The sequence below is a fragment of the Branchiostoma lanceolatum genome, chromosome 14 (genome assembly GCF_035083965.1).
Source record: "Branchiostoma lanceolatum isolate klBraLanc5 chromosome 14, klBraLanc5.hap2, whole genome shotgun sequence".
Lineage (NCBI taxonomy): Eukaryota > Metazoa > Chordata > Leptocardii > Amphioxiformes > Branchiostomatidae > Branchiostoma > Branchiostoma lanceolatum.
Genome location: NC_089735.1, coordinates 17,166,366 through 17,192,273, shown reverse-complemented (window position 1 = coordinate 17,192,273; position 25,908 = coordinate 17,166,366). Strand labels below are relative to the sequence as shown.

The following is a 25,908-nucleotide window of genomic DNA, read 5'->3' as shown; positions in this document are numbered from 1 at the left end:
TTCAAGCCTGGAGGGGAACTCTGGCAGCCTGCGATATATGATACACTGACCAGATATGCTGTTCCGGTTCACATGCCCTGAAGCCCTGGTGGGATGTAGAAACACAGCGTGGTGCGTCGGCCGGGGTAGGGATTGGTCCAAGGGCCTGTTAGCAATTAGTTTGTGTTTACATTCTGACGGTAAACGGTGTTGCAATATACAGAAAACTGCTTTTATAAGTCACTGTGTAGATTACAGGCCATGACATTGATCAAAACGTGATGTGGGATACTTCATACGTCGATATGCTAAAGACTGATCGAAAGCAAGCCGTCAATAATACGATATTGCCGATAATCCAATAGCCTCACGGGAGGCTGCAATCTACCTACCAGTTTGAATCAACCGCACTGTTCCCCACTTCACCAATGAGGACCGCCTGCATTCATTATCTCGCCAGACGCGGTGTTGTGCACTGCTTCATGCTATTTTGAAGCCGGTAGCTGTTAAAGTAAACATGGACTTACCTTGCTAGCGAAACTTGATTCTTGTCTGTTCTCAAACTATGATCATTTCCCGTCGAAGGCAAAATACTACCAGTAACTATCTATAGTCGGGTGATAAACAGATGAATGTGCTTTAATGTCTTTCATTGTATTAGTTTTTGTTGAGTTGGTAAAGAATTGTCTACCTACCTTCCCGTTTCTTTATCTGTTACATAATCTGATTTCATTGGGGTGACGGCCAAGTATCTCCTCATGAAAGACACATTAGACCGATTAACGTGGACGTGTGATTTCCCGCACCCCTGGAGTGTACGTGTGGCCGCGTCGGTCAGTTTTGCTTGGTGGCTCCCTTGTTCCATGAAAACAAACAAGATAATTAATAGGAAGGGCGTGAGACACATGAGCCAAGAAAGGTTTCTCCACCCACGTGCTTCCGTCGACTCAAGGGCCGAAGAGGACAGTTATTCTGCACACCGAGCTTTCATTACTACTAGAAAGTGGCATGCAGCATAGAAACTTTTACACGTCACAAGTAGTCAATTTAAGCTACAAGCCACCCTACATATCTGTAAAGAAACTACTGTTTGCCGTTGTACCATGGTACCATGCCTGCGAGTTTCTGTTAGTAGATATAAGAACAAGTTGTGTTAGCGTTATTAACGTGCACTTCGCAGGTACTGTTAGTAAAGCAAGTGACAATCGTACCAATGCGTAACGAAGTTCATAGCTCAATTTTATTTAAAACTGTTGTTGAACTCTTTTTAACATGTTTTGCTAAAAAATTTCGATATTTTTTTGTCCTGGCTACGAAAAATCTCGATTTTTTTTTTCAAGATTGTTTCATATCAATCTGAAGAAACAAATCTAGGACTTGTAAATGTTATTTTTAAAGTCCTCATTGAAGATTTCAATTTGTTTTAGAATGATCGCGAGATTTTTGTAAGGTACAAATTGAAAACAGAAATCTCCCAACCTCTGAGAGGCCAGGCATTTCATGTTCCACTAAACGCAAAGAAATCAAAACCAAAAGCCCTTGCGCCAAAAAATGGTGTCCTTTTAAGCACCATAGGGTCTTTTTGTCTGGACGCTATCTTTTACCCAGCGCCAAGTTGCAACCCGTGGGCCCTAGCTACAGCAGCGTTTAGATGTTGCAGTTTTCTCCCAGCATGATGAACCTCAGACGTCATTGAACTTCAATTGTTGAAAACTGTGCCGGGTACCCACACAACGCTGATGATAATCCGCGTGCTGAACACGTCAGATTGCCGTTTTGAAACTATAGCGTGTGGCATGAAGCGTAGGTCTGCATTTGGTTGGTGTTTCATTTGTCACGTTATTCTTTCATCTCATATTCAATTGGATCATTGACCTACTATGATAATGATAACGTTTATTCCCTAGTCATGCCCTATCGGGCTTAGTGCAGACATTCAGATACAAGACATGTGGTAAAATACATATAATGACACTGACAGGACTTCTAATACTAATCTAAAACAATGGTTCTAAAACTACACTAATTCATAAGTTCGGCTTCTTCTCGTGTCTTTGTGATGTTAGAAATATCGGTTGAGATGGATTTGTTTAATATTGTATGGTCTAAATGCATAAGAAAAATGGATCCCTCAATACTAGACTTAGATTGAAAGTGTGGATACGTTCCCATAATATAATCAAACAGATCATTTCTATCATTGCAATATAAACTGCAATGAAGTGGACTTCATCTTCTACCAGACTACCTTATCTAAGTTACAAAATTGGCAAATTCTTTGCTCCAGAGGTGTGCGGTTGTGCCTTCCTGATTCGATAAGGAGTTTGTGACAGCTACTGAATTGTGAATAAATGTGACTTACCTTTGCTGTTAAGTCTTGATGATAGTTTTTCGGTCTACGTTTCTTACACTTATACAACAGTTACTGTTGTTTGCCGGTGTACACAGAGTTTCTGTTAGGCGCTATGATGGTTGTGTCAGTGTAAATAACAGAGGCATTACAGTTGCTGCTTTTAGATGTTGCAATTCTCCCCCCAGTGGGTTGACCTGTGTGACGTTATATTCTCACTTCGCTGTGCTTGCGTGACTCCTCAACACAACTTACCGTGCTTGTGATAATCCATGTGTTGGTGTGAAGCATAGGTCGTATTTCTTTCGCATCTTCAACTTTTATTTGTGTTTTTATTGTCATCAATCAGTCATTTCTTAATCACATAGAAGCGTCACATGTACTGTTAGCAAGGCAATTGCCAATATGATGATGATGATCCACTGCATTCTGCAGCTCAGGTACTTGTAGAGACAAACTCTGGCTGGCTTCTTTCTTCATTTCTTTCCACTGTGTCTTTTTTCTGCCAGCTGCCACAGCTCTCTGAGTTTCTTTGCAGTTTTTAGGTTTCCCATTCCTTTGTTTTTGAGGTCTGTTTTCATGACACTTAGTAGGTTTGTGCAACGACTTCCTTTCCTGGCCTTGTATTTACATATTAACAGGTAAGGAAGTCCATAGCTACGTCGATGAGGTTAAACATCCAGGCAGTACGCTTCAGACAATATCCGTGCTGCTATCGTCAGTGGTTGAACCAGAATTTGCAGTTTACCAGCTACTTATTCAAAACTCTGAATTCATATGTTAATGAGGTGAAGACAATTCTGAGATGATTCAATTGAAGACAAGTTCACCAGCTACTTATCCAAAACTCTTAATTCATATGTTAATAAGCAGAAGACAACTCTGAGCTGGTTTAATTGAAGACAAAGTCATGACAAGTCTGTAAATTAATGAGTCAATTGTTGTTTGAGTGCATAGCTCATTTGGAACTCTACTAGTCCAAGTGTAGAACCCCTGTTAGTCAAAACTTTACCGCAAATGATTTTCTCTATAACAGCTTTCGAAAATCTCGAGATTTTTGTATTACCTTGAAAATAAATATCGAGATTTTTGTTTTACCTATAAAAAATATCGAGATTATCTTGGAAAATCTCGATATTTTTCAAGAAAATCTCGAAATTTTTTGGGAAAATTTCGAGATTTTTTGGAAAAATTTTGAAATAAAAAAAAATCTCGAAATTAATTTCGAGATTTTTTTATTTTCAATGAAGCATGAAAAGTCTCACTGGGGGGTATTATGATCCATCATGTAACAGAGAACCTTTCCACAAAATATCTGACCCATAGGTACAAAATGTGAGAGTCTAGAAGCACTAGTCCAAACCCAAATGCTCAGTCCAAATTTAATCTGCTCACTGTTATCATTATATTGGAGAGCGAGATGCAAGTACAGGTCTCTATGAGTCCTACAAATTATGTCCAAATTGTGACTACTTTCAGCAATTCTAAGCATTTGCTCTTTATATCGGGTGTAAATTTATGTGAGTGCAAGTGTATTATGCATGTGTCGGATGACTACCGTCAAGTCTTCAATGACATGAATTCTTACTGCACAAAATTGCTAGGTTGCCAGTCACCTGAAACTATCTATATTCGCCACGCCGTCTGTTGCATCCGTTAAGCGATAAAAAAAATTCTTCACAGCTAACGTCTTCGAAAGAGAGTAACCACAGCACGCTAATTCTGCTCTGTTCAAATTGTTATTTTCTCATCATATTATTATGTTACCGCCTGCTGGTAGTCTGGCACAGTAACTGAATTTTCTAATTAGTTTGAAAACTGGTGTGCTGTCTTTTTTTACCGGTCCAGCAAGAAATAGGAGTTTTGCACCGGTACATGGCAGGGTACCCACCCCTCAAGCACATGCATGTGCTCAATGCTGAATATTTTCATGTTAGACAAGTTTGTGGTACTTTTTATACAGGTGTCATGATAATATATTGATTTGCCATAATTGGTGTGAATCATGATCATGTAATATCACATCATTCAAAATTTTGTGGAAAGCATTCTTCCCTATACTTCACAAGAATGTGTGAATTGCTTTCTTTCCAACCCTCTGAGGTCCCTTTATACTGGTGTTACAAATAATGGTAAGAAATGAATGAAAATGGTAAATGATGATAGAATGCTGTTACCATTATTCAGAAACTATTGGAAATATCATATTCCACATCTTGCTACAAAAAAGACTTGCACTTGATGAGGAGTTCCCCATCCATGTGCAAGCACGTCCAACCCCTATATGATGGGGAACAAAAGACTTTAAATTGGATAGAGAGAGAGAGAGAGATCTGTATATTTCTTAAGTTTTAGAAAACCGCGGAAATATTTATTAAGTTGAAATCCAATTAGAAATATTTCAAAAGTATCAAATCTCCTACACAAATAAGGCCATGTTGATTTGATTATATGGACGGCATCCGCATGCACATAAATTTTCGTCTGTTTCCAACACAAAAAAAGTTTTTGGTCATACAGTTAATCGTAAAAAGCAGCTGCAACATGAGAAATTGCACCAAAAAATATTATTGAAAACGGATACTAGTGTCATAAAATGCCAAACTCAATTCCCAAGTCAAAAAGAAGTTTTGAAAGAACAAAAATGAAGAACCTATATTTCGGTATACCATACTCTGTGTTTCATCCTTCCTGATATGGTGTCTGGACTCCCAGGGTACCTTCCTGACCAAGTAGATTTCATAATGAAGGCAACTTTTCTTTTTTTGGCCAAACGTTTTTTTATTTGCATGCTGACATCAATTTTGGGGTCCCCAGATGAAGTCTGGCATATAATCAAATCAATATGGTCTAATTACAATAAGTTTATAGAATTAATTCTAAATTATGACAATGGCAACCCTCAGGATGACTTGGAATGGACTCTATTTAGGTGTAATAATGACAATAGAAAGTTGAGCACAATAGCACTGAAAACATAGTTACAGTGCTAAGAGAAAGGCTGATGAAAGATATATACATGTACATTGTTGCCAGGTCTTGGTGTGGCTGCCATTGTGATTGGTTCGTTGGTGCGAATGGTAGCGTCTGGTGTGGCTGTGAGCGGGGCTGGCTTCACATGGAAGGAAAGACTGTTTGTAGCCATTGCCTGGTTACCCAAGGCCACAGTACAGGTGGGACACATATGGTAATCTGTGTGTTGGTTCAACATTCTTTCATATCGCCTAGAAAGCTTTATCAGCCATCAGGATGCATATCACAGAGATCTTAACTTCAGCTTGCATATGATTAGTAGTTTTAAAGTTATAGGCACATATCAACAGTACTTTTCTGTAAAACAGACCAATAAAGGGAGGAATTTTGTAATTAGAATTTTTCATATCTAATATTATCCATCAGTTTGAAAGATTTTACCTGATTTTTATCATCAATAATGAAGCCATTGAAAATAATAAAAGATTGAACTCAAATAATATTGGACAGTAGGTAACAGTAATCAACTGGATATAAATGTTGAAAACAGTTAGTGTCTTAAAGTTAATGATAGACACGAGTCACATGACTATAAAGAAGTTATGGTCTTGAGTAGGTAATTCTTGAAGCACACTGAATCTAGCTTAACACATGTAGTAGAAGGCATTGCTATGAAAACAGGTGAAAACTTTGATTACAATTCTTCCATTATTGCAGGCTGCTATTGGGTCCACTGCACTGGACACTGCCCGAGAGCTTACACCTCAGGACACAACCAACGAGAAATTGGGGATTCAGCTGCTCACTATTGCTGTTCTGGTCATCCTCATCACAGCGCCCCTTGGTTCAGCTCTGATCAGCCTGACTGCGCGTCATCTACTCAGAAAGAGTATGAGAGAGGACTTGGACAGAGACAGTGCCATCGAGATGAACAACATCGGGGAATGTGCTCAGGAAGACGATATAGAACTACAGGCTCATCCTGCTGAGGGTCAGGAACAGGTTTCTGTGCAGGGAAAATGTGACCACAATGAATCAGTCTAACCAAGAGTCCAAATTTACATAAATGTAGATTTGAGGTGATGTTGCATTCAGCCTTTTACCTTAGTTTCATTTACAGAGATGAACTTGGGAGGACGAAGGAATTGTGATAATGGTGCAAAAATCACCAGCAAAACAGCAATTGGAATGAATTAAGAGAAATACAAAGTACTTAAGAAATACTCCAACTGATCATGAGGAGTGTTGCCCAGTACCCGACGAAGATCAAGAAGAAATCGAGAAATACAAGTCAGAGAACTTGCACAAGTCAATGTGTTGTCATTTTTATCCTTGCCAAGAAGATTATGTTTTGGGTAGCGTTTGTGTGTGACTGTATATAAATGACCAGCATAACTCAAGAAGGCTTGGATGGATTGTCTCGATATTTGCTATGTTGGTAGGTCTTAATGAGACCTGGAAATGATTTTGGGTCCCCTATGGCGGCTTGTAACGGTACTGCAGCGGAACTTACTGTTTTGATATCTACTTTTCTAGACATGCTATGGTCCTAGTGGTAGGTAGCTCTTTGGACAGAGAATAAGTGGTATAGGTTTTGGCACCCTAGTGGCTTTTTTGGAACTGCAAGAGCAGGTTTTACTTGACTTTGAAAGGGAATAACTCAGGAAGGGCTCGATAGATGGTCATGATTTTTGGTATGTAGATAGCTTCAGTGATGATTTACATGATTAGATACTTATTATGCAAATCTGTATCTGATTTGCATAATCCATGAGGAAAGTTTATACATCCGCCATATTTCAGGTCTCGGACCGGAGTTTCTTTTACGATTTATGTTGGCCAACACCCTTACACACGCATTAAAATACCTTCTTGACGAAGGTAATAACCACCATCTACTAACAGAGAGGTAACACTACGTGTCCACTGCACTGACCTCGAATCCTGAGCCGTGTCAGAGGAATTCAAATGCAGGCTGATATTCTAATCAAGCTACTAGTACGCTGCTCTCACCAACTAGCTTTTCTACTGGTCGATACTATATTCAAATGAGCTTCATCCGATCTGATACCAACACAATACGTCATCTATCCTATCTGTTAAATAGTTACGGTGTTTGCAGAGTGGGCTAAGGTGTTTGATACTCTCTCTACCACGAACATCAATGCAAACTCAATGTCAAAGTTCAGATCCTCCCTGCCTACATTGAACACACAGAATAATTGTTCTGCCATTAACAATATCACAAATACATTGAAGGTTAGACATCCAGGTAATAAATACCAGTTACATGTACTCATTTCAAAACATAAAATTTGGAAGGCTTCCAGCTTGAGTAAGTTTAACGTTACCATGAATATCAAAATCTTGATACGTACTGTAAAAGCATAAGACACCAATGACATCAACATTAAGAATTTCCTGAAATTACATAATAACATAAAACTATTGTTTAATAACATAGAAATTTTCACAAAATATTCACACTTAGGAGGATGTTATTTGGATAGACAGTTGGTTTTCCCGGAAGAGATAGTGGCAACGAGGCTCAGACCTGACGTCACGTCTTCTGGTCAAAGCAGACAAAGCAGATGGTACTATGTAACAGTCCCCTGGGAAGAGAGAGCAGAGGAGGCACATGACTCGTGTCATGAGAGAAAAGCATTGAAATACCAGGAGTTAGTACACATGTGCAAAGAAACTTAGAAAGAGGATGGAAAGCGAGTTGTTACCCCGTTGAGATAGGAACGAGAGGGTTCATCTGCCAATCCATGTGGAGGGCGCTATGTGCCACAGGTGTGAAAGGCCAGAAAAGGAGGGAAACAACTAAAAAGCTAGCAGAAGAAGCGGAGAAGGCGTCCCGCTGGCTGTGGTTTAGGAGTGGAGACAAACAGTGGAAGACTCTCGGCTGGCAGTACCTGGCCAGTACTGCTGCCCCGCCTCCCGGAGGAGGTACTGCTGAAAGGGGGCGAAACCACCTGTGAAGGGAGGAAGCAGCTGAAGAAGCCGACTGGGGCAGTCGTGACACCACACTATATTACGTAAAGCCCAGGTTGCACATTGCCAAGGACATTGACATAGCCGAACATGGCTCCCGAAGGCTAGCCGACTCGGGTCGGCGGTAGTTCGGGAGCAGTCTGTTGTGTTGTTGTTGTTGTTGTCCTTGTTTAACGTCTATTATATCGTTAGACGTGGTCTCTTGGTGCTGTGTTACGCTTGGTTCACGAGGCTGATGTCTCTCTAGGTGTTTAACTCTTGGTGGCTTGTGCTTGCGTACTGCTGGAAGTGTTTCTAGGAGAGCACATCGAGTCTGTGCGTGCTCTCGATGTACCGGGAGAGAGCTAAGTATATCTGCTTGTTGATTGTCTCGGAAAGGTCTTCTCTCATCCCAGCTAGAGTGACGATATCCGTGTCTCTGCTTCCCTCTGCAATGTTGTATGTCTCGTATAAGTTCTCAGCTTCTAGCAGCATGTGTTGTCTTGCCTTTTCGTACCGAGGGCAGTGGTACAGGTAGTGTCTGGTGGTCTCAAGAGCACCGCAGTTTGGGCAGTTTGGTGAGACCTCTGGGTTCTTCCAGTTTTGGTAGGCGTTGAGTCTGGTGTGGCCGCTCACTAGCTGATTGATGTTTACTTGTGTGTTTCTTCTTCCATGTGTTCTGCCTTTCTTCTGACCAGAATTAGGCAACGCCTATATTTGGCGCCCAACATGCGCCGAACATGTCCCAACCATCTCTTAACCAATACACTGTTTACCCCCAACCAAGCCCCGAATGCGTCCTAACCTATACCCAACCATCCCGACCTCTAGCCGAATCTCTCCTGACTAATTCCCAACCAGTTGCTAACCCTCTCACGAATTGAAATTGACACATTCAGCGACTTTCAAAAGAGGATTCATTTTCAGTTTTAATCAAAATAATCCACTCTTTTATGTTGTTAACATTACCAAGACATCGAATTTGGATCAAGGTTAACTTAAATATGACTTTTAGCTTTCTTCTCTGTTTTTGGTCGTGTGAAGGTCGGGCCTGATTCGCCCATGTTCTGGTAGTAGTTTCAGTTTAGTTGGGAATGAAGTAGCCTGGATACCTGACCCCCAATCTCTAAAATATAACGTTATATGTCGATATATATTTTAGAGATTGGGGGTCTGGTATCCAGGCTAGGAATGAGTTAGCCGAGATTTATCTACGGCCTAGGGGTGAGTTATTGATAGGTTGGAAACTAGTTTGGTGTAAGTCAGCAGTGGTAATAGCTTGGTTAAGATTTAAATTTTGCTGCTGACTTACTCCCGAACACCAGCCGAATACTAGCCGACCGTGCCGAACACCAGCCAACCGATTCCAGAACCTCCGTCCAGAGCCAATTTGAATTTTCATAACATTCGGCTGGCTCAGCCGACTCAGCCGAACGCCAGCCGACTCAGCCGAACGCCAGCCGACCTAGCTCCCGAATCACTCCCGAATCACTCTAACCATGGTCGGGGGAGAGTCGAGAGGCCATGTTCGGCTATGTGTAACCGGGGCTTAAGCTGAACATCGAACCATCAAAACTTCATACCTCCAGCTTTTGATTCTTCCCACAGTGACTTGCCCAGGCATGACGTCACAATGAACATGGCAGCTGATTTGGAACTTTGCACTGCGGCTCGGAAAGAACGTCACTTTTACAAGCAAACAAAATAGATAATGTTGTCTCCTTTAATTGAATATCATCACCATAATTAAGCACTGTTTGCTCATCAAATGATGTTTTTCACAAGCCATGGTGTAAGGTTCCGAACCGGCTGCCGTGTTCATTGTGACGTCATGATTGGGATTAGTCACTGATTAATGTAATCACCTGGTGAGAAGATCAGATAAGAATATTAAAAGAGCTGGATCCATGGAAGTCTGGTTTCTGATGGTTCAATATCAAATAACATCAGAAGGGTGTGTATTTGTTTTTAACGTTTATATTCCTTGAATGGTGCTACTCCTATTTTAGATAATAAGAAATGTTGTATTTTGGTGTGTTATATCCTTTAATGCATTTAAGTTCGCTTGGTTTTTATTTCGCGCTAATGCGAAAATGGAGTGATTTAGGTGAAGTTTTCGGTGAAATGGTCGTCGCGAAAACCGCGAACATAAAACCACCACAACATTTCTGCATTTACAGTACTACACTACAAATGATCTGACGTACTAAGCACCTGGCGTTCAAGGAACCCCGAAAAGAATCACTGGCACGACAGTACAGTATACCATATGAATAAGTCATCGGTAAGACATGCATCTGTTTATTTTGTGTGTATTTTCCATGAAGACATATAAATCCCGATCCCTACACTGTTGTTGTTTTAAGGTACGTTTCACTTCCCGTAACTACGGCGACAAAAATGACCGTGTACTCGATCAAAATACGCACCCTAATTAAAGTACGCATCTCCAATTCGGGCAAAGTTCCAGGCAAATTTGCGGCCTTGAAACGTAAATGAGTAAACCTGAATAAAGTGCGCGCCCCATCTCCGGCCGATGCCACAGTTGAAATGTCCCGACAAGTACATGCCCTGAAGGCAGTTACTACCACAAATAAGTGTTTTAAAATACATTTAAGTCGTTTAATAAGTGTTGTGTCGTAACTCGTTGCACTTTTCATACGTTTCATCCTTTATAAAACACGCCGAAGCATGACCCTGCTCGGTTCATATAGATTTATAGCGCCGGTGTTCTATCAAATCTGGTCCGGTGTTCTATGTTTTATGGGCCCCCGTGACAATCTGGGCCCCCCTTCACATCTGCTTGGAATCTGCGTGACCCCAAAACTACGAAGGCCCACAGCGACATAACACAATCCTGTGTTGAAAATAGATATACATACAATTCATTAAGTTTAGCTAAGTGTTACGTGTATCAGACAAAATAACTTACACATTGTTTTAATACTGCAATATTAGACAAGTACTAGACTATCTCAATACCTTTCAGAAGCCATGAAATTTTGGATCATTTGTGGCTCTTTACAAAAGGCTTGTTTCCGTGAAAGAAAACCACTTCAATAGATCTTGCCAACAAATATATTCCAAGTTTATCCTTAGATGTAGTCCGTAGATGTCTACAGGGTCAAAATCAGTGGACACAAAGAGAATTTTCATAGAATGATATTCCATTTGTGTCGAAAGCAGAAGTGCGCATAATAGTTCACGGACGGGGTACCAAATCTCCACGGAGAGTCCATGTTATTTTGGGCCCCCTTGCCATGATGATTTGGGCCCCCCTCTGCAGAGACTTGTTCCTTAAAATCAGAGGAGACAAATAATGTTCCTACGATTATATTCCGTCTGTTTCAAAAGCAGTAATGTGTACAGTTCCAAGTTCAATGAGGGGGGAACACATCTCCACGGAGCGGTCATGGTGTTTTGGGCCCCCTTGCCATGATGATTTGGGCCCCCCTCTGCAGAGACCAATGCCTTGGAGACTTGTTCCTTAAAATCAGAGGAGACAATAAGAAAGTTCCTAGAATTATATTCCATCTGTTTCGAAAGTAGAAGTGCGTATATTTTTAAGTTCAAGGAGGGGGTGGGGGACCAAATCCACGGAGCGGCCATGGTATTTGGGGCCCCCCTTGTCATGATGATTTGGGCCCCCCCACAAAGCGCTGACATCGAAGTTAACATCAGAGTGATATTATACAAAGTAAGTAGATATCAAATCAGATATCCTATAATAGCAACTGGTTCATTTCCTCATATATGGCGGCGTATTTGTAGAAAAATGTCCTAATCCATCATGAGGTTCTTGAGTTATGCTGACTTCAGTAGTCCGGAAACACAAACAGACAGACAGACACACACACACACAGACACACCCGAAACTATATCTCCATTTTTCCTGGAGATAATGAATGCGCCGTAGTATTTCCGCTATCCCGGCGGACGGGACCGCCAACCTCCAATAATTATCTCCATGAAAAATGGAGATATAGTTTTGAGTGTGTCTGTGTGTCTGTTTGTCTGTCTGTATGTTTGTGTTTCCGGACTACTGTAGTCAGCATAACTCAATAATCTCTTGATGGATTACGATGATATTTGGTATGTGGGCAGGTGTTGTGAAGCCAAAATTCAAGGTCGATTTTGGGCCCCCAGGTATGTGACCTTGGTACTGCAGCAGAAATTCCATTTTTGTATCTCTTGACCTGGACGTGCTATGGTCTTGATTTTTTGGTGGCAGATAGCTTGTGGTGTAATGAAGAAGTGGTGTGGGTTTGGGCCCCCTAGCAGCTTGCACTTGACTGCAGGGGCGTTATTGTGAAAAGTAAGATAAAGGTGTTTATGATTAAGCATATATTATGTAAATGTGTAAGTCATTTGCATAAATAGAATTGTTCATGGAGATATGAGGTCGCGGAACTCTTGTTTATTTATGTAGTACTAGTAGCTGTATTTAGCTTTGTGACCCCGTTCTACCCGTCTTATGCGCTTCCTAGTGCTTCCCAGTCTGTTTCAACGCTTGGCTAGTTCACCCCCGGTGTTGCTTCTCCTGTGCGTTGCAAATTTGCTGTGATTAAACTTAGCCTTATTCTGTGCCCGATCTGAAGCAGCTGCACTTAGCTTAGATTTCCAGGCCTTTCACCAAATCTTAGCATAGCCCTTGGTTTTGACTCCTTGCTTCGTAAAATTGTACATTGCATGCTAAATTTGGCACTAACTTATCCCTGCATTCACATTTACTGCTTCGTTTGGACAAATTAGCATAGGCTTCTGTTGACTGTTCTTCTTTGTTATTAGTTGCTCCCTAACTCTACTGTGAATTTTGCACTTCAGCTTTCGGGCAAGTTTGAATCCTCAACAAACCCTCTAAATATTACAGATTGCCTGAACTTTCAGTGACCCTGTTGAATTTACTGACCCTGCTGGATCCCCCATACCTACCCTCTTTTCAGACTGGATAGGTTGTTCCGCTGTCCAGACCGGGACAGGTTTTTCCACCAACCCAAGACTTGTGACCATAGCAGCCATTACAGCCACAGACAGTGGAGATTACGTTACACAGACTAAATGTTACACTACAGATCAAGCCATCGAGAATAAATAAAGCCCTTGACAAGTTGACTTGACTTGCTTTTCTTGCTTCTCCCAAGGACACTATTCTCCCACAGAGGTGAGCTGAACTCGGATGACAATGTGTGCTCTCACCAGCTCGCCTGTGGAACTAATCCCCACGGAACCCCCGAATGGTCTAGTTAATCACATGGTCTACTAATTATCACGAATTACATGTATGGTCACCGTGTCGACTGGCAGGGACATGCACTAGTCCTGTTCTCTCGTTGCCAAAGAAAAGTTTGAATTTCAGCAGCACCGTCTGACACTGCACAGACAGTGACAGAGAAGGCTGGGGAAAAGGAAGAAGTAAAATAACACCTCGTCCATTAATTCCCTTTAATTGGGATCCCATGAGTAAATAAATTGGGGACCCGTGTTTGGTTAGGGATTAGTTGATATCGGATATGTGTAGTATGGTGTTACAATACGGGCATTGCACATGGTGACAGGATTTAGGTCTAAAAATCAGTCTGACGTTTTTTCCCTAGCTAGAGGCCTAGATATCAACTTGAAAAATAGATTTTTTATTGCCCATGTAATGAGTATGCTCAAAGACTGAACAGAAGTATCCGTTATCATGCTCGAGTTGATCGATGTGCGTCATCAGTGCTATAAACCATTACGAGCCCGGACAGATAAAACCTTGCTTGGGAAAGTACACAACAGATGATAAGCCCTGGAATGCTATTGTAGTTTAGAACTCAAATATCGGACTAAAGGTTAATATTAACTCGCTTCCGTCATTCAAAGTGCGTCTATTTGATGATGTGAGATTTTATAGAGCTCTATAGAGTCAAACTCGGTTTGATCAGTCAACTTTAGTATTCATGATGCAGAAACAGGATATCCACATGGCGCAAGGAGGCAAGTGGTTTACATACTTAATTGTGTTAGAAGTTCGGAGAATGACCTTTCTACTGCCGTTGAACCAATTCAATTCCCTCTTTTACCCTGACCTTCTATCTTGACTTGATCAGCCTGATTACTGATGACCGCAGATAGAGAAATACCATATTCAACATTTAAAAGTAGTTCACAGCATTTGAACATGAAACGTATAATCATACATTACATGTAAAGTTTCATTGTCATCATTGTGATGAACAGTGATATTGCAGAACGTCGACTATCAAATCATTGAAAAGTGCCACTAATAACTCTTTTTTCAGTTATGAGTATTCGTCTATGCTCCTGAATTGATATATCGAAGAGCTTTAAAATAGAAGCCCCTTTCGATATAAATGTGGATTAACAGTTACAGCTTTCGAAAGACAGGTACGCGGTCCTTGGCAACAGAGTCGTTTTAAACGTTCAAATTTGTAATAACTCACACAAATTTCATCTAATGACAAAAACGCTGAACTATTTACGCCAAAACTCAATTCCCCACATCTTCAAAAATATCGTTCACGATCTACACATTTGTGGACACACCCTTAGGAAACTCCTTTCCTAAGACATGTCAGAAGGGAAGTAACCACGCCCCAGATGACGCAAATCCAAAATAAAGACGTCACAGTTTAAAAAGACATTAACGTTTCACCAGTGTCACACGCGAACTATCATTGAGGCATTTATCGCCTAACTAAGATTTATCTACTTTTGTGCGTTGTTACCATTTGTTCATCAACAGTAAGATATAAAGCAGTATACAAATCACCTTTACACTATTTTTTGTATGCGTACGTGTATCACAATTTCGAAGGCCACGATCCCGGAAGTGCCCTTCCCGCCAATCAGCTGTTCAAGATGAGTCACGTGCTATTGACCCTCCCACTAATCCACCAATCAGCGTGCAGCATTCCGCTGCCACGTAAATCTTTACTCAGGGCTGCCAAATGGTAGAAATCTGTCTGCAAGACAGTCCTGCGTTTTCCGGTTCTCACACGTTATCAAAGTACTAAAGCTCAAGATGTGCGGTGAGTATACTACCAGTCTTTTTCAGAGTTTGAAGCGTATTTCTCCGATAGAACCTGATGTTAGTTCCGTTGTTTTGAAGTGTAGTGTATTTTTCTCTTGTCGGGCTTGTTGTTTGTGCTCCCGGTCGACCCGCCGACTGCACTTGCTGTAGTATATTTTAGCCCGGCTTGTCAGCTGCCAGTGCGATCGATAAGGTTCACTAATTGTCCCGTTATCATTCAAACACAGCCTGTTACAGGAAACACCAGCTTTCGGTCTTGAAACAACTCAGGCAGAATTCGAACTGGCACGTAATAATAACTAACGTTAACCTGTTTTCTACAGAATTGAATTATCGCCCCCCTCCCCATTTTGACGGCCGTTTCATCACGAAAAGTATTATTATGCTGGCAACTTTGGCACTTGAATCACATAAATATGCGTCAGTCGAAGACGTTTCCAAAAGGGAATTTCTCGAACATTCTAGTATTTTTTTTCATACTTTCACCCCCACCGCACAGAACTGTAATGTTAACGTTAACTACTTGTTTTGAATTTCAATCGATATTCCTTATTGAAACAGTACAGGGTTCGGCATACAAACGCTCCCGGATGTTTCTGCATAGTTCTTGGGATGTAATAGATATCCTGGACTTTTGACAAACTAAAAAAACAAACTTTCACACTTATTTCCTTGTTAATACGTTAATGATAAGAAAATGAATTAATGTTAGTTTCAGGATGTTCTGGAATTTTGTTCCTGGACGAAGAAAAGATGTGAATCTTGGTGAAGATGAAGGCGTTAGTCAGGTTAAAGGGGCATATTGTAGAAAGTGGGAGGCAAAAACTACAAATATTCAGGCAGGAAGATCTACACAAGTCTCCAGCTAGCCTCGTGTTAAGGCCATCTTTCATGGCCGGCATTTGATTTAACCTTGAAGTTTGACTTACTTACTTAGACTAATTAACTTAGACTTTCATGTAGGGGCTAAATATTCCTGTAGGATTACCTGCTGTCAACAAAAAAAGTACCGTACACTACATTTTGAGAATTGAACTTGAAGTGTGTGAAGAAAAAAAACTTTGGTGTATTGATGTACATGTACTTATGCAAAAAAATAGTTACTCAAGCAACTGGATAAAGTTTATCCAGTTGCTTGAGTAACTATTTTTTGCGTATTCTATTACCTGGATGTCTAACCTTCATCAACGTATTGATGTATTTGTTTGAAATTTTGAAGTCGAGTCCATGACAATTTTTCAAAGCCTAAAGGCTAAACCTATACAACTTTGTCAGCACTTGAAAAATGAAGATGTAGTTTTTACTTTGGATGATGTGTGGGGATATATCTTAAAGGGGCATATTGCGACATGAACATAAAACAAAATTCTTTGGTTTTGATTATTTTTCTACATCATTATTTGAATCTATCTTATTACACTGCACAGCAATATTCATCACGTAAGGATGCGACTTTGTAGTGTCGTGCGAACGTCTTGAAAAAAATTATATACGCCATCCCCGCCGCCGCTTGAATTGGCCGCAATCTTGTCCAACATTCCGACAAACCACCGAACACGCGATCGAACGCCCGACGTTCTGAAGTTTGTTTACTTGTGGTGATTTTCCTGTGACGCTCGATTTTTCGTAGCGTTCTACGCTGGCTTATTTGCATATTAACTTGCGGGACGCAAGTTAATATGTAAATGCCCCAGATTTTACACGTTTGGCGCTTTTTCGTCGTTTATTAATGGTGGTAATGTGACAAAATGATGGGAATATGTTGGAAATAAGTAACAAATAAGTTAAAAATGTGAATCTTAGTGTAGATCTTTCAAATTCTTACTATTTGTAGTTTTTGCCCACCAGATTCTACAATATGCCCCTTTAAGAACCGGTGGATGGATTGCAATGGTATTGGGTAGGTGGGGTGAACCAGACGGTGAAGGTCAATTTTGGGCTTCCTGGTGATTGACCTTGGTACATGTACTGCAGCAGCAAATTTTTGTTACTGAGATGTTTTCAGAAATATAACTTAAGGTTAGCTTAGCATGTGTCCTACGTTCCATTACAAATCATTCATACTCATCATAGTTGTTTCCCATTTTTCATTTGACATTTTGTTGACAGGAACACCTTAAAACATTACTATTAATAGACTTAAGTATAGAGGACTATAAACAGAACAAAAAGGAGTGGTGCAGGTGGAATGAAGGAAATTTTAAACATCACCTGCACTTTAGTATGTAGAAAAAGAAGTACATGACTGTGTATTTTGTACCCTATGTGGATATGTTTGGCACTGAACAAGCCAACAAGAGCATTCCCTAGCGAACCTTCAGGTCTTAAGAATAGATGACAGTGGACCATGGCCCTCTGTGCTTGTAAGTTGTGTGATCTTAAGATGGACTTAATCTGGGAGGAGAGCTTAATGACCATGACCAACTGCTCCACCATTGGACTCACTTGGGATCTATCAGAGCTATCACCCAGATCCCAACCCCAGAGTCTGGCCAGGGAGTAATCCTTGTGGGTAGCTGGAGTTGTATCTGCATTTCTGGCTTTGGCTATGTCAACAAGGAAACAAGAAGAATGTGGGGTGACCTTTTGTGCTACATCAACAAAGCAATACCTAGGAAACTTTGGAATTGTTCAATTGTATGTTTGCTTTTAAATGAACAGCTACACACTAGTACTGGTCCCCTTTTAGATTTGTTCAATCATTGATAATGGTAGAATGTTGCTGACTCAGAGGTGGGATGTCGGATGCTTCGGCCCTGTACCAATTTTTTCGGTCCAAGGCTAATCAGATCAACTTGGCCCAACCCTGGTCTACTTGTTCTAACACCCTAACCCTGACCAAGTTGACCAGGGTGTTGGGCCGAGTTGATTGGGTTGAATCGTCTCGACCCCCACATTGGGCAGGTGTACCAATGTGTCTAATGTGATTTTCGCAATATTTCAGTACACTGTAGTACAGTATAGAAATAGGAATACATGGGGAACAACAACTGCTGCAGGCGATACTGCCAAGTTGTTGTGTGGGCCAAATCGATAAAATAGGGAGTAGGCTACGCAATCATCATGTAGAGATGTACAGGACAGCCAAGAAATTTGCATTTCACTGTCTAAATATATTTAGTAAATATAACTACAATGTAATTTAGAATTGAAGAGTTTTGTTTTCTTACATTTGTACAGTCATATACTTTTTTTAGTCATTAAAAAATACTGTACATACATAGTAAGGCCTAGGAAAAAAAATGTTGTGTTTCCGGTTACCCGACCAACCCAGCTGCTAGCAAAAATCCACCGACCCTAGCCTTTTTTTTGGTATCTGAATTTGAACAGCATGCGAAATACCCGCTTGCGCAGTTGTGCAGCGTAACAATGTTTTGATTGGTGCAAGTTATTTCTAAACCCAGGTTACGCAGTGCACTACCTTCGGGCGGTAATTATTTGCATGAAGAAGAAAATTTGGACCAAGGAAGCTCTACTCTTCTACAACTCTACGTCACACACGTGCACACACACTCTCACTTTCGTAAATTTACAATCAAAACACAGACATCGACCTCCAACCAAACAAGTTGATAAAGTTAGTACCGATACTTTTTCATTTGTTTGCATCCATAGTCAACTTCTTTTAATAAGTTTTATTCTGCCTGCAAGAAACACAAAAATCAGTCCGAAAAGAGAGCGGGGCACCCGGTCGAAAGACCAATCTCCTTGGAAAGACAATATTTTGACATCAACTAACGCTAGATATCGCGATTATGGGTGAGAGTAATGACGCAAACCTGCAGTACCAGCAACTACCGGTAGAGGGCAGTGTTTGAGTTGCTGTGCATTTCTATGGGGCGAAGTATTGCTAGCGCTGTTTTTTTTTCGTTGGCAACATTGAAAATTGCACAAGTGGTGAATGAGTCCCTTTACTAAGCTGGGATTTAAAAAAAATTCCTAACTTTGGAAGAATTATTATAGAATAAACAAAGAAAGTTGTTAAAATGTTGTGACTTGTGACAGTGAGAAAGCAACTGGACAATGACATAGATTATTGTATTTAGTGATTATTATACAAAAACTGTCATGTATATTCTTAATAATTCACCTGCCACTTTTCCAATTGGTAATTTTATCCCAGGGGGTGTTTTTATTAAATTTTGTTCACCCCCCTCTGGGCAGCGCATGTTTAACCACATGAGAATTGAGTGCAATGGTTAGGAGGCTGGCCCAAGCACTGTGAGGCCAACAGTCAGTGCATTTGATGTCAGCAGTAGAAAAAAAAAGTGAATCCCTACCTACCGACCCTAATTTTTTCAGGACCGTAACAGAAACACAACATTTTTTTCCCTAGGCCTAAGGTATTTTCACTTACTTAGTAGTAAAAAAAGTATTAGTGTGAATCAGCCTCATTTAAAGACTTACTAGTTATGAGTTAGAATTCTATTTCCACCCAATTAACAAGTTGATGCAGTATCCTGCTGAATGTTTCCACAGAATGTCAATGTTACAAAGTATGATGTTTGTATGAGACTGCTTTTAGTTACCTTTTCCAAGAAATCAATTTTTCTATGTTAATTTGCCTGTCATCTTATGAATGCCTTCAAGTGGTAGGCTATAAGTGCAAACAAGAATAGATACATTTAGAAGTCTACAATCATCAGTCGACAATGTGTGACATTTAAGAAGGATTCTGTGCAAACTGATTATGGTCAAATTTCAATTCTATTAACCTCTTCTAATAACCTCTACCACGGGCTATAGGCTACGGTATTTATGTTGGGGACCCGCCGCGCTACATGTTTTGGCTCACATGCTCCCGACACGGTTTCTCCCATTGTCCTTTGCGCTAATTTACCTAATACTTTCAAAATAACACTGGGTAGGAAACCGCCATCCCCGATGTGCATTACCACTTGAGGTGATTTCACTGGACGTTGTGGTGTAGCAGACCATTTAGGTGCATTGTTGGGTATTTTGGGACTCAAGTGACAACTTAAGAATTTAACACTTCTGAAGATTCCAGATTGCAATGTTTTTCTAAATGTGAACTGACCAGTGTTATCTATTCCTAATTTTCTCCCACCAGGAATTTTTGCATACCTGAACTTCTGTGTGCCCAAAAAGCGGAAGGAAATTTTGGACAAGCTGATCAAGGGGCTTCAGAGACTGGAGTATAGGGGCTATGACTCTGCAGGTGGGTTTATAGTATAGTTGAAATGATCTTAGAAAACCTTGATATACAGTACAGTGACGCTCGCTTTATAGTTAAGAACTCTGGCAAACTGCACACGTGCACAAATTGTTACCGACGCGTTCATGTCGTGTTATAGTTTAGAGCCTCTACATGTCTGAGTTTGTCAGGGTTTTCCATACGTCGGCACCGGTAGTCGTGAAAAATCCTGCAGATTCTACCTCAAAGTAAAAGGAATGGGACATATCTATTTGACGAACTTCGACAGGTAGATATCTACGTTCTAGCTTCATGCTTCACAAAACCGATGTGGCAACCGATTTCGCTTCCAGGCAGAAAATTGGGATGTGGAATATGACTTATTTATGCAATTTCCGCATCATATTACATTATGATGTGTACATGGTTTGAATGCGGTCTGGAACGTGGGGCATGTTGTCAAACTTTTGGGGCGATTATACTGTAAATGCAGAAATGTTTGCGGTGGTTTCATGTTTGCGTTTTCGCGGGGATCTCTTTACCACTAACTTAAAACCACTGCAAAAAGCTGTTCCATTGTGTGACTGTACCATTGTTCGAAACTTGAACTCAAAACCATGGCGAACGCTCCATTTTCTCCCTACCCTGCGAAATTTCGGCATTTACAGTAATAAAAATGTTTTAGTCGTTTTGCGTGTGTAAGTATGCGACATAGTTGTTCAGATTCCGATAGTGATAGAATTGATAGTGATCGAAATTGAAATATAAACCTACCTGTTTATTATCTTATTTTCCTCGGACAGTTGTATGGACACAGTTTACCTTGACTGTCAATTTTGAAATTTTCCGGGGGGTACTTAATATTTCAGGGGGTACTTATACAGACGAAGCCACTTAATTGCACCTCGGATAAACGCACCTTCCATTTAATTGCACCGAATCCCAATATCCAAAACCGGTTCCCATTCACTGCATTGTTAATGACTCCGCATATCTGCACCGCGCATGGTCACCAATGCTGGATAACTGCACCAATTTTTTTCAAAAATCCTCGACAAGTTAACTGAAAAGGTGCGCTAAAATCGGCAAAGGCGGTACAAATGAGCCGATACCTGGCGGTGTAAAGGCGCAATACCGCCAATATGTTTAAAACTATTTTGAGTAACAAAAGAAGGCGGTCTCCATTGACAGTTACGTTGATAGGAATCGTATGGGAGGTCCCGGGCGGGTCACCCGTAATCAGTAACCCAAGTTTTAGTTTCAATACCTACTTTCATGGCGGTTCATGATTTACGTAAATCGACAACTGCACTCTACGTATTAAATGTAACACAGAAACTGTTATCCCATCAGTGGCATGACAATGTTTCAGAATGCCTCCCCTGTAACATTACGTGTGTTGTAATGCGGTAGATTGCATGGAAAAATGAAAGAATGCAAAATCAAAACAGGTTCGTAGTCATTTCTTTATTTTCAGCAATCAGCAAAGGGTCAATAAATAAAGTTAATAACTGACTAATTTCGTCTGTTTTCTTTGTGCTAGTGTTTCTGACTAACAATACACCCCCTCGCCCATGGTGGTGCGGTCCAGCTGGGCATTTCGCATAATTGCACCAACCAGATAATTGCACCAAAAACGTTGACAAATGGGTGGTGCAGTTAAGCGGATACTACTTTTACAGTATTAGATTTTGAAGATTTGTCCGGGGGGTACTTCTATTCTAGGGGGTACTTCTATTTGAGAGGTGAGAGTAGTCCGGCGGCCCCACCCCACTGATAAATTTGACAAAATGTGGCTTTGAGACGGCATGATCTCAAAGAAGGTACCGGGGTAAGCCCTATGATTGTTGATGTGATTATTGATGTGATTATTATTATTATCATTTATAATAAACTTGGCACAAGAAGTTTGGAAACTTAACTTTGGTCGATCATATCTCCGTTGTTTCTTGCTAAATTGCAATGATTTATATATCATTGGAAAGCTGGTGTGACTTTCTTTCCCATGATACCAAACTTATCATAATGGGAAATTAATGCAACAAGCACCAGACCTGCTTAGGCGAGCGGGTCACATAAAAATAGTGCCCAGATTACCCTACTTAAGTCAAACGCTCAATTCAGTATTTTTCCTTCTGCTGGTAGCACATGGTTTGTGTACGAGGGTAATATGAAACTTGACTCAACAAAACACATTAATATGAAAGCCAAGGTTACATTAACTCTTCATCTAAGAAATAATTATGTAAAGGAGCCTCAGTTCTGATAAAGGTTGTTTAATATTGAGTACACAAGCCACGTGCTGTCATCACATCCTCCTCCTGCTTGTCACCAGTCTCTAAACTACTGCAGTTAAGTATGTGATTGTGAAACTGATGCTAACTATACAATCTAACAGGGATTGGTGTGGATGGTGGAAATGACATTGAGAAAAGCGAGCAGTCAACAATCTTGATCAAGAAGAGAGGAAAGGTTATCAATCTGCAGGAAGAGATTCAAGGTAATTACTAGTATACATTTTTTATGTGCTGGCTGTCGTCTTTTGTCCTACGATGGTTCGGTGTACTGTGGGTGGTACTCGATGCTCATCACGCTGACGACATGCTAGACCATTTGTGATCTTAATTGCCTAAAACACCTGGAATTTGGTCAGAACAAGATGTAACATTGATGTAGTCAATTATGCATAATACTAAGTTATACATATTATGAAAGTGATCATATGACATGGAGATCTGTATTAGTGCCTGATGAATTGATAAAAAACTCCATTTTCGCCTTAGCGCGAAATAAAAACCAAGCAAACTTAAATTTTACAGTACGTACGTGTGTATTAGTAGGCATCCTTCCATAGATTAAGATTTTGATATTCATGGTAACAGTTACTTAAGCTGGAAGCGTTCCAAATTTTATGTTTTGAAATGAGTACATGTAACTGGTACTTATTACCTGGATGTCTAACCTTCAATGTATTTGTGATATTATTAATGGCAGAACAAATATGCTGTGTGTTCAATGCAGGCAGGGAGGATCTGAACTTTGACATTGAGTTTGATACCCACTTGGGCATTGCACACACCCGCTGGGCTACCCATGGTGTACCCAACAATGTCAACAGTCATCCCCAACGCTCAGATGCAAACAATGGTAAGCACTGACAAACGCAATATTAACAAGAGTCCGTAGGACACAATTCTCCGTGAAGTATTTATAGTATGTACAAGTATTGACCCACACAAACTTTGCATCTCTGCACAGTCCAAGTAGTGTTTTAGAGCAAGTAAAGAAAAAGTGTTTGTTTATCTTTTTCTTTCAATACAGGAGTGGTCAACCTGCTGAAAAGTATGTTTTTACAGCATGACATAGATGGGATCTAGAAATTCCGGGAAAAGTCACAAAGTTAGATCTAGATGGCCCCTTTTCAATTATCAACGAACCATTCAGCCTTACAACTAAGATGTATCAGAAATCACAAATATGCAGTAAATCCTCTTTCCACAATTTATTGCAGGCCGGCCTGATCTATAGCTATCAAGCTATTTGCAATAAAAAAGGCTAATTTATATTATCGTAACATTTCACGAAGGTCAAAGGTCACCGGATCTAACCACCCGGAAGTGACACTGGCGCGCGCACTTTTCTGAGAGATATTTCTCAACAATCTTTCATCCCCTGCGTAAACTTTTTACATTGTCACAGCCTCCGGATTATAAACTACAAGTGTGGTAAGTTTGAAGGTCCAGAGATTTCCCATTTTCACACTGTGCGTAAAAGTGCATCGTCCTTCCCGTGCGCACATACTGTAAGCGAGTTGCGAGTGGACAAGGCATACTTAATACACAGACTGGAGGTCACTCTACACATGTTCGCAGCTAAAACTCACAATTCCCGTTGCCGCATTGGTATGTAACTTGGTATATCGTTTGCTAGGTTGCGTGTGGTGATGCACGTTGTCTATTTTTCAATGTAACAGTGACTATACGATCACAGCAAGTAAGGAAGATTTGTACCCCGTATCTGCCTGAAGTATTCCAGTCATGCATAACGGATTATAACATGGTCCCTATGGCAGGGCAGTGGGACATAGCATTAATCATAGGGGTGCAATTACGATATTGGATTGACGTTTAAAGTAGTTATGGTGTAACAAAGCTATTGTGCATCACCACGCCGAACCAGGCAAACGGTATGCCAAGTTACACACCAATGCGACGACGGGATAGTGAGTTATAGCTGCGAACGCGCAAACAAATACATTCCCAATACTCCCAGAAGGAGGTCACACCTCCTCCCCGGAGTAACTAGTCTAGTTTCTTGAACTTGGCCTATAAGTTGTATAACTTTGTGCTATGGGGCATTTCTGTGCACATATTGCTAAAATCGTGCAACATAAAATGTCATGTTATTCCTAACTGTCTGCTGTAACAGTATACCATCAATTATGGGTATCAAAATACACTGCACAAAATGCCAAAAATCACTCACCACTTTTGTACTGTTTTACAGAGTTTGTTGTTGTTCATAATGGTATCATCACCAACTACAAGGACATCAAGAAGTTCCTGGTAAGTATGAGAAATTCCAGAACTGTAAACTATAAGTTACTGTTAAAACTAAAAATCAGTACAAAACAGCTTACATTACACTGTTTAATATAATGGTGTCTAATGATCATGTGTGTCAAATCTATTCTATAAGCCAACAGAATGTTTGATGAAATCCTATAAAAGATAGACTTCAATCTACTCTGACTTGTAAGCTCTAGTATGTAACATGTAGAACCACTAAAACTAGAATTATGAGCTCAATTTTTCAAAATTTGAAAGGTCATAAAATGAGAAACAAAATATTCTCTAGTTAAAGAGGTTTGAAACTTTTCCCCTAACGTTTGGACCATCGCACACTGGGGCATGCCCCAACTCTTTTTTGAATGGTGTGGTGGGTTCTTTAACGACCGTGGGGTGTGGCTCTCCCCAAACACGGGACCCCCATTTAATGTCCTATCCAAGGGACGTCCCTGACCGAAGCTAGGTACTCATTTACACCTGAGTGAAGTGAGGGAATTTGTGTAAAGTGCCTTTCCCAAGGCCACAACATCAGGGCGCATGTCCAGACAGCTGAATGTTGTAACCATTACGCCACGCGACGTCACCTCGTGTTTGTGGGAACGAGGTCTTCAGCAGTGTTTATGGCGTGTTCAGCTATGGGTAATCAGGAGAGGTTAACATTATCATGCATGAAGTCAGCAAAGTAGCATATAATTCTATATGATATACATGTATTCTACTTTCATCTTGCAGGTTGGGAAAGGCTTTGAGTTTGAGTCAGACACCGACACAGAAGTGATTGCTAAGCTGGTGAAGTACATGTACGACACAAGAGAGAATGCCAACATCTCCTTCAGGGAGCTGGTAGAGGGGACTGTCCAGCAGTTGGTCAGTCTTTATT

At 40.6% G+C, this 25,908-nt stretch overlaps 2 protein-coding genes across 20 annotated transcripts in view; both read left to right on the top strand.

The window, feature by feature from the left end:
- LOC136448193 (sodium/hydrogen exchanger 9B2-like) overlaps positions 1 to 6,610 on the top strand; it is a 63,301-nt gene extending 56,691 nt beyond the window's left edge. For 7 of the 10 annotated variants that reach the window (XM_066447398.1, XM_066447406.1, XM_066447401.1 and 4 more), the window contains 2 exons: positions 5,366 to 5,502; positions 6,020 to 6,610. In XM_066447398.1, the coding sequence (XP_066303495.1) occupies positions 5,366 to 5,502; positions 6,020 to 6,346 (464 nt within the window). In that variant the 3' untranslated portion in view covers positions 6,347 to 6,610. Of the gene's footprint in view, positions 1 to 5,365; positions 5,517 to 6,019 lie in introns of all 10 variants that reach the window. The other 3 variants (XM_066447400.1, XM_066447404.1, XM_066447405.1) reach the window with 3 other exon arrangements.
- Positions 6,611 to 14,188: 7,578 nt separating this feature from the next.
- The window catches only part of LOC136448431 (glutamine--fructose-6-phosphate aminotransferase [isomerizing] 1-like), a 37,415-nt gene continuing 25,695 nt past the window's right edge, over positions 14,189 to 25,908 (top strand). For 8 of the 10 annotated variants that reach the window (XM_066447986.1, XM_066447985.1, XM_066447983.1 and 5 more), the window contains exons 1-6: positions 14,189 to 14,248; positions 20,377 to 20,484; positions 22,859 to 22,960; positions 23,482 to 23,607; positions 24,967 to 25,025; positions 25,761 to 25,895. In XM_066447986.1, coding sequence (XP_066304083.1) covers positions 14,212 to 14,248; positions 20,377 to 20,484; positions 22,859 to 22,960; positions 23,482 to 23,607; positions 24,967 to 25,025; positions 25,761 to 25,895 — 567 coding nt within the window. In that variant the 5' untranslated portion in view covers positions 14,189 to 14,211. Of the gene's footprint in view, positions 14,249 to 15,169; positions 15,304 to 20,376; positions 20,485 to 22,858; positions 22,961 to 23,481; positions 23,608 to 24,966; positions 25,026 to 25,760; positions 25,896 to 25,908 lie in introns of those variants that run through there. The other 2 variants (XM_066447987.1, XM_066447979.1) reach the window with 1 other exon arrangement.